The following is an 8,384-nucleotide window of genomic DNA, read 5'->3' as shown; positions in this document are numbered from 1 at the left end:
GCGCCGCGCCTGCGCAGGCCGCCGCAGCCGCGGCCGCGCTCGCGGCGGCGCAGCCGCCGCGCCCAGCGCGGGACCTGGGGCCGTTCTCGCGGGCGCACCTGAAACCCTCCCCCTTCATGTCCGGCGCGGAGGCGGCCGCGGCGGGCGCGGGGGCGGCGTTCCCGGGGCAGCAGCAGCTGCAGCAGCAGCACTACCACCACCCCTTGTTCGGCGCCCCGACGGCGCCGCTGCCGGGCTACTACGGGTCTTTCTGCGCGCCCCCGCCGCCGCCGCCGCCAAAGGGCCTGGCGGCGATCGAGCTGCTGACCGGGCTCGAGGAGATTGATCTGGAAGTCGCAGAGACGGCGCTCCTCGGCCCCGACGCGCCCCCCGACGCGCCGCGCGCGCGCGACGCGCTGCGCACGCTGCCCGCGCTGCGGTCTGTCGCGCTGTGTCTGCACACCGAGCGGCAGGCGTTTGGGCTCGATGCCTTGGGGCAGGAGCTCGTGGCGTGGCTGACGCCGATGCCATCTGGCTGGGGCGACCTGCGTGTCGCGGTCAAGGGGCAGGGCGCGTCCGGCGGGCCCCAAAGCCTCGTGTCTGGCCGCCTCAGCGCGGCGCTGCCGCGCTGCCGGTTCGGCGCGGCGTGAGGCAGGGTCGTAACCGCTGTCCGGGGGTTTGGCGCACGCCTGAGGGCCTCCTCGTGCGCGCGCACGCGCCCGCACGCACATTTCATGTGACTGAATATTGAACGACAATTGTGGCCGTTCGCAAGCAGTTGCGCGAATGAAGATGCAAGCCGGCCGGCATATGTGGGGGTGATGCGCCCCCGCCGTCGCGCACGCATGGACGTTCTCGCCACCCCGCTGCTCTGTGGCGGCGGGCGCGGCGAGGGCGCCACCCTTTCGGCTTCCTCCGTGGGCCCCCGGCGCGGCAAGCACGCTGAGGCGTCACACACACGCATATCGGCAGCCGCGCCTGTGCGGCGGCTGCGTGTGCTCGCGAATCTGAACGAACCTATTTATACAGTACATCAAACGACTAAGCATATATGCAACCTCGGCCCTCCACTCGCAATGCGACGCGCCGGTTGCGCCACGCGACCTGTCGCGTCCGCGACGTGGCCTGGCCTTGCGTGCGGAGTTGCGCACGGCGCAGCCACCTGCGCCGCGCGGCCTCCACGATGACCGGGCATCCGCCTCTGCACGCGCGGGCCGCACCCGCATCCCACGAGCGTCGGCGCAGCTCGATGCCCGCAGCGCACCACAGGCGGAGTGGGTGGGGCCCAGTTTGCCTGGCCCGCACGGCGCCACGGCCACTGATTGCTGGCGGATGGGTGTCCGCATGAGCCCCCTTACTCCCCGCGTCTGGTGTTGTGCCGAGCCATTCAATCAATCTGCAAGCAGCGATGCACGCGCGCGCCACGCGGCGCGTTGGCCTTTACTAGCACAGAAATACATGGCAACACACGCACCCGTTGAGCCCTGCCCTGCGATTTGGAAAGGCGGGGCTCGGGCGCTCGCGTGCTGCAGTCTTGCCCGCATGTGGCAGGAGTTGCCACCCCTGCCGGGCCTCTGGCCGGCAGGCCGCGACCAGGCTGCGCCTTTGACCAGCGGCACACGCGTTTGACCGCACCCAAACGACGATTGATATGAAACGCCCTCCACCATCCATGGGGCCGTGCCCTCTGGCAGGCCCCGGCGCCGCCCCCCTCTGGCGCGCCCCAGCCTCGTTCTCCTCCCCTCACCTCTTTGATTTTGCCCATTCGTGTACGATGTTTCCTTCCAGCGCGGGGCGCGCGGCGCCGCGCTGGCCGGTCCGCGCCGCCGTGGCGCGGGCTGGTTTCGCCCGTGCCGTCGCGTGTCCCCCCTGTGATGCCCCTGCCCCTTCCAACGCCCCTGGCCGCCACCTTCCGCCGCCCGCCGCTCGCGGCGGCCCCGGTGGGAACCCCGGCCGCCACGGATTTGGCACACGGCCCCGTCGGCGATTTAATGATGCGTGTGTGTGTGTTCGGGTCCCACTGCTCTCGCGGAACGCAAAGCGCCCCCTGCTCTTGCGTTTGCGCCGTGCGGCAGCAGGCATTGCGCTGCGCATGGGGCACCCTGGGCCGAGCCGCCCTGCCCTCTCCCCTCGCCATTGCTTTTCTTTTTGTGGCGGAGTAACCACATGTCACCTGGCTTGCACATAGGCCCGGTTTTCCCATTCAGCAGGGGCGTGAACGGTGCTTTTGAGAAGCAAGAGGAGTAATATAAGACAGAAAAGAAAGCAGGGGGTAGCCATGCAATGATTCAAGAGAAATGTAGCAGGGCGAAGCTCACAGTATAGTCAGGATTGACCGGGTTGCACCGAGAGGCACACTGTTAGATACACAGTGTCTGTGATTGGTGTTGTCGGCCGTTTGATCCGTCGTGGATGTGCCAATGCGAGGCCCTAGACATGCAGACGCCTGCGAAATCGGCTGGCGGCGCCAGGCGGCTCATGCTTCTGAAAGCCAGTGCTAGCCGAGCACCCACGCTTGCGCGGCGAGCGGTGATCGGCATCTCCGCACCTGCGCCGCGCCCGACGCCCTGCTGCGAGGGCCGCGGCTTTTTGGCCCATGCGCGGCGCGGCTTTCTTTGCGGTACTGCCGCCGAGAAAAAAAAGACGAGCCCAGTCCTGCAGCCAGGAGCAAGGCGGTGATGCCAGTTGTGCAGGCCGAGTTGCCGAGTCAATTGGCGAAAGCCCCGAAAACAAGGCTGCACGCGCAAAGGCCGGCAGCGCGTCTGCGCCTGGCTTCACCCTTGCTGTGTAGTGTAGGCCCGGCCGGCTGTGATGCGACTTGCTGATGTCATAATGTGTCAATGCTGTCGAGGATCGCCTGACTTTTCTTGCCACTCTCACTTGTAGCGGCCACACTGGTGTTGTCGTCGCGGGTGCGGGTCGCACCTGTATTGCAGCCGCCTGCGGCCTCCCATTGGTGCCCCTGCACTGCACCTTGCAGAGTCGCCCCGCCACTGGTTGCAGCACCAACTGCCACCTGCGCCTCGCAATTGCCGATCGTAGATCCGCGTCTCAGACTTAGAGTACGCCTTGCCGGCTGTCGGGTGGCCCTAAAACACGAGGTCAGAAGGGTCAACGCAAGGGATTGACAAATGGCACATGCGGACCCTGGTGCAGCCAGCCTGTGTTGGCGGCAGCTACCAGTCAACTGGATGTGGGTATGAATGAGCCCGTGGGGTTGGCCTGGCTTGCCATTACGCGCCCATGTGGGCACAGGACTTGGATGAGAGCGCGGCGCCAACCCCCTCCGCACGTAGGCACCAAGAGCAGGCAGGCATGCGTGTGAACTCGCGCCCTCAAGAACCCACACTGCCGTTCCCTTATACGACACATACTTCACTTCGCTTTCGCTATCTTTGACGCTTTTATTACACCCACACCGTAGGCGAGATCACTCCCACCCCTACCGACCGGATCGCTGAGCCCAGCGTTGTGACTGCAGCTCTTTCAAGTTTCAACAGTACTTTTGGAGCACGTGGCTTCAGAGAGGGGGATTTCGGCGCGGCTGATCTGCAAGCGCCCACTGGCCCGCGGGGCGGCCTCTACAGGGCGTAACACGTAGCATCAGTCATGACTAGTCTGAAGGGTGTCGGCATCCCTGTCAAGCTGCTTCACGAGGCCGAGGGGCATGTTGTGACAGTGGAGCTCAAGACGGGAGAGATGTACCGGGGGCAGCTGCATTTGGCAGAGGATAACTGGAACGTCCAGATCAAGGACGTGTCGGCCACAGGTCGAGACGGCCATGTCACGCAGGTTAGCCGCGCGGCGCCGCTCGACTGTGGCGGTGGTGGCTGCCGCCGCGCTTTTACCAAAGGCTCCACCATGCTGTGACCACCCCGCATCTTCAGGCATATGCGGAGTCACGCATCGCCGTGCCTCGCGGCAGTATTAACCCCTTGCCCAACCCCTTTGCAACGCATCCCATCCCGCAGCTGGCGCACATCTACATCCGCGGCAGCCGGATCCGCCTCATAGTGGTGCCAGACATGCTTAAGAACGCACCCATGTTCAAGCGTATCGACCCCAAATTCAAGAACAAGGCGCACCCCATGGGTGCAGGCGGGCGTGGGCGCGCCGCAGCGGCGGCGGCGCGATCAAAGGCGCGGTAGGGCGCAGCAGTGCCGCGCACTCTGTGGGATTCGGCCGCGCTGCCCGTGGCAGCGACGGGGCGCCCTGCAGGGGCACTGACTGGTTGTTTTGCGATGCGCCCTCTTGTTTGTTCTGGTGGCGGATGCGGCTGCGATTTGCGCGCGCAGCATGCACACGCAGTGTGTTCTTAAGCTGCAGGCCAGCACTACTGGCGTTTTGGGCAGTCACGAACGCCCGCATGGCGGGCTTGCACGCACCTTCGTTGCCCGGTGGTGCTGCCTGCCGCGTGCATTCGACTTTGCTGCTCCTCTGTCCTCCTTGCGCGACGTGCCACAGTCAACAAAACAGCTGCTCGCCCAGGCGGCATGCCTTTTGATGATGCAGCGGCTGCCCCTTATTAACGTCCGTGTAACAGCTGGCTCGTACGCACCGGCCGCTGACCGGGTTGCACTATGTACTACGCATGGCTTCGGACATAAACAGTCAGCGTAGTGGGAGAGGTTACGCATTTAGAAGATGGAGGGACCCGCTGTCCACCTGGACAGGGGCCAATCAAATCGTCTTGCTTATGTGATACAGCAGATGTGCAACCATCCGCATGCATGTCGGGTTCGTCTGGGGGGTTTGTTTGCGAATTGGGGTACGAAATCGTGGGGACAGCAGGAACGGAGCCTGGATCTGGCGGTGTCCGGCACAGGTCCAGGGATTTGTGAGGTCCCAGGAATGGATTCCAAGATCACTATGCGTACATGCGGTCGCGCTGGGCAGCGCCGTGCATTTCACAATTCAGTCTGGGTGTGTGGCACGTCGACAGAGCGTGCTCGCTGGTGCTGTGATGGGTCGCAGCTCCCTCGGTCAACCCGGATGTTTTTGAGCAAGCCAATGTGCATCTCTCTGAACGTGCATGGATGCAACTTTGCATGCCTAGCAAAAATCCAGCCGGCGTAGTGCGTGTGCGTGCGTGTGTGCATGCATGCGTGTGTGCGTGCGTGCATGTGTGCGTGCATGCGTGCGCGCATGTGCTTGGGTGTGAGAGAGATAGAGAGAGTGTGTGTGTCTCTGTGTGTGTCTGTGTGTGACTGCATGACTGTGTGCATGGCTGCATTCTGGGACGTGTGCCCGCCCGTGCGCACCGAAGCCAGCGCCGCCGTGCACATCCCCAGTGTGCGGGCGCTCAGATGGCGCCTACCGCGCCGGCCCTGAGGAAGTCTGGCAGCTCTGTCACGGGGTCGACAGCTGCTGAGGGGCGGTTCCACCAGGCCTCCTCCAGGCCCCCATACGTGTAATCGGGCAGAGAAACATCCCCCACGACCCCACGCGCCGGTGGCCGCCCCGGTGTGCCCGGCTGCTGCGGGCGGCGGCCGGGCTCGGCGCCCCAGCGGCATGCCGGGAGCGCCGGCAGCGACTGCGGCGGCGCGCCCTGCGGCAGCTGCCCGCGGGGCCGTCGCTGTAAGAGCTGGGGATCATGGAGCGGCTGCTCGTGCTGGGTTTCATGGGGCAACGGGTCTTCCAATGTCTTACAGCGTGTCTGGACCACCGCTTGGCTGTCCGGACGGGTTGCCACGCCATCCGGCGGCGGCTGCCAAGGGTGCTGCTGTTGTCGTTGCTCCTGCTGCTGCTGGCCAAGCTTCTGATGTTGCACATACTTGTACTTCCCTTCCTGGTGCTGCTGCTCATATTTGGGCTGCTGCTGCTCCTGCGGCTGCTCCTGCTGCTGGTGATGATCCTGCTCCTGCTGCTCCTCCTCCTCCTCCTGCTGCTGCTGCTGCTGCTGCTGCTGCTGCTGCCGCCAATCGTCCTGCCTGTGGCGCCGTTTGGGGGCCCCCTCGCGCTCCTCATCCGACACCAAAGCCTGCACACGTACATGCAGAGGCGTTGCTGGCTGGTGGCCCATGAAGTGAGCTAGCCTGCTGCCTACGTTCGCCCAGATGCCTTGCGGATGGTCGAAGTCTGACAGGTCGTGCTGGCTGTGCTGTCGAAGCTGCTGAGGCGTGCACGAGTCGTGTTGATGGTGGTGGTGGTGTGGGTGGTTCATAAGCTGCTGTTCAGCGTGCTGTTGCTGCTGTTGCTGCTGCTGCTGCTGCTGCTGCTGCTGCTGCTGCTGCTGCTGCTGCTGTTGCTGCTGGTGCTGATGGGCCTCGAGTTGAGGATGCGGCTCTCGGTGCTCCTGGAAGCGGCGGCGCCATCGCCGGCGCGCCTCGCGCGGCTGCTGCTCGACAGCCTCAGGCTGCGGGGCGGCCCATGCTGCGCAGAGCCTGGGGCTGCGCGGCGAATGGTCGCCGGAGCGCGGCAGCGGAGATGCCAGGGCCGCGTCCCAGCCGCCGGCTTTGTCGTAGCACTGATCTACGTGGCTGGGCATGGCCGGCGCGACCGCCGACACCTGGGGCGCGGCGGCGGCGGCGGCGGCGGTAGGGCCGGTGGCGGGGGGCCTGGCAGCAGCGGCTGCGGCAGCTGCGGCGACGGCGGCGGCGGGTGCGGCTGCGGAGGCGGCGTCGTGCTTGAGCGCGCGCAGCTGCTGCATGGCGCCGTCCAGTAGGGCGTCCACCTGGCGGCCCCGCATGAGCAGCTCCTGCAAGAGGGGGGCCGAAGGCAGGGGCGGCCTCGATATGCAGGGGATGCGAGGCTTGGGGAGGGCCGCGTGGGTTACCTTCCATTTCAAAGGCCCAGTGCAGGGACAAGCAGCGGCGCACACGGACGGCCGGCGCCACGCAGGCGCCACTCGAAGCTGACATCATGCGATTGCAACCATCCAGCATGCTGCCGGGCGCGAATGAGCCCCACCTCCATCCGCCCCTCTCCACAGGCGTAGCGCGCCTCAATTCCATCCGCCAGCTCCTGCCACGCGCTCAGCATCTGCGCCGCATCGCCGCCGCCGCCCTCCGCCTCCGGCCGCGTCGCCGCCGCCAACCCTGCAGCCGCCGCATCCCCGTCCCCATCGCCGTCACCGTCGCGGCGCGGCCCGCGCAGCCGCGGCGCCGTGGCGCCCGCCGCGCGGCGCGCCAGGCGCAGCAGCGCGGCGAGGCGGCCGCGGGTGTCTGCCAGCTCAGCGCGCAGCGCGCGGCCCTCTGCAACTGCGGACAGCAGCTGCGAGCGCAGCCCGCCGGGGGCGCCGCCGCGCGCCTCTGTGTCCGGCCCTGCGTCAGGCGCCTGCTCGCGCCATTGCTGCTGGTGCTGGTGCTGGTGCTGCTCCTGCTGCTGCTGGTGCTGCTCCTGCTGCTGCTCTTCCTGTCGATGCTGGTGGTCATGCTGATGTTGGTACTGCTTGATGCCATGTGAGGGCTCGTCTCGCTCCAAGCCACCCAAAATGTCTTCTATCAAGTCATCAACTGTCCTGTCAGCATCCTCCTCGCTCTCCTGATGTTTCAACAATAAATCTGGTGCAGCCTGCTGGCACGGCCGCAGCAGCAGCCGCTGCAGCCGCTCCACTTCGCGCCGCAGCCCCGCCCCCGCTTGCTCGAGCTCCGCGCACCTCGCATCCGCTGCAGCGACGCGCGCCGCGGCGCCGGCCCGCGCGGCCTCTGCGGCTGCCAGCCGCTCCTCCAGGCGCGACGCGGCGGCGTCTCCGGCCGCGCGCGCATCCGCCAGCTGCTCCGCCGGGCCCCCGGCGCGCCGCTTGTGCTGCTGCCTGTCGTGCTGCTCGCTTCCGTGCGCGGGCTCCCGTCGTCCTCCACCCAACTCGCCCTTTGCCGCGAGCCGGGCGCCCTCGCGCCCAGATTGATCTCGCGGCGCGCGTGTGTCATCCGACTTTGCCACCTGGCTGCTGCTGCTGCTGTTGCTGTGGGCGCACCCCCTTCGCGCGACGCCCTCTGCCGCGGCCAGGCGCGCGCGCAGGTCCCGCGCGTCTGCCTGCGTCTCCTCCAGCTGCACCCGCGTCAGGGCCAGCCACCGCCGCAGCCGCTCCGCCTCGCCCGCCGGCGCGTCCGCGTCGCCGCCGTCGCTCGCGGCGACTAGCCCTCGGGATCGCACAGTCGCGTGCCCGCCCCTCCGGCCGCGCCCGCAACCGAGCCCGGCAATGCGTCCGCGGCGGCATCCGCAGCTGCGCCAGCGTCCGCGGCCGCGCCGGCGTCGGCGGCTGTGCAGCCGGCCGGGCCCGTGCGCGCGTACAGGGCCTCCCGCAGGCGCCCTGCCTCTGCCTGCGCATCGTCCGCGCGGCGCTCTGCGTCCGCCGCGCGCCGCTGCTCCGCGTCGAGCGCGGCGCGCGCAGCCTCCAGCTGCTGCTCCAGCTCCCGCTGCGGCGCCGGCAGGGCCGGCTGCGCCGGCTGCGCGCGGGGCGGCGG

General features: G+C 67.5%; 3 protein-coding genes across 3 annotated transcripts; 2 read left to right on the top strand and 1 right to left on the bottom strand.

Moving 5' to 3' along the window:
• Positions 1–17: 17 nt before the first annotated feature.
• MNEG_10944 (hypothetical protein) lies at positions 18–629 on the top strand (the record flags this gene model as incomplete). Its single annotated transcript, XM_014040586.1, has 1 exon — positions 18–629. A coding segment is annotated over one exon (612 nt), but the record flags the coding sequence as incomplete, so codon positions are not given.
• A 2,959-nt stretch (positions 630–3,588) lies between these two features.
• MNEG_10943 (Small nuclear ribonucleoprotein Sm D3) lies at positions 3,589–4,127 on the top strand (the record flags this gene model as incomplete). Its single annotated transcript, XM_014040585.1, has 2 exons — positions 3,589–3,771; positions 3,951–4,127. 2 exons carry the CDS (start codon positions 3,589–3,591, stop codon positions 4,125–4,127), a joined length of 360 nt encoding a protein of 119 aa, XP_013896039.1.
• Positions 4,128–6,329: 2,202 nt separating this feature from the next.
• Positions 6,330–7,583, bottom strand: MNEG_10942 (hypothetical protein; the record flags this gene model as incomplete). The annotated part of the gene is made up of 4 exons (XM_014040584.1): positions 6,330–6,368; positions 6,455–6,676; positions 6,889–7,178; positions 7,577–7,583. 4 exons carry the CDS (start codon positions 7,581–7,583, stop codon positions 6,330–6,332), a joined length of 558 nt encoding a protein of 185 aa, XP_013896038.1.
• Positions 7,584–8,384: the final 801 nt, after the last annotated feature.

This window comes from Monoraphidium neglectum, assembly GCF_000611645.1.
Source record: "Monoraphidium neglectum strain SAG 48.87 unplaced genomic scaffold scaffold02523, whole genome shotgun sequence".
Taxonomy (NCBI): domain Eukaryota; kingdom Viridiplantae; phylum Chlorophyta; class Chlorophyceae; order Sphaeropleales; family Selenastraceae; genus Monoraphidium; species Monoraphidium neglectum.
Note: the sequence above shows the minus strand (reverse complement) of the source record. Positions and strands in the feature narration are given on the sequence as shown.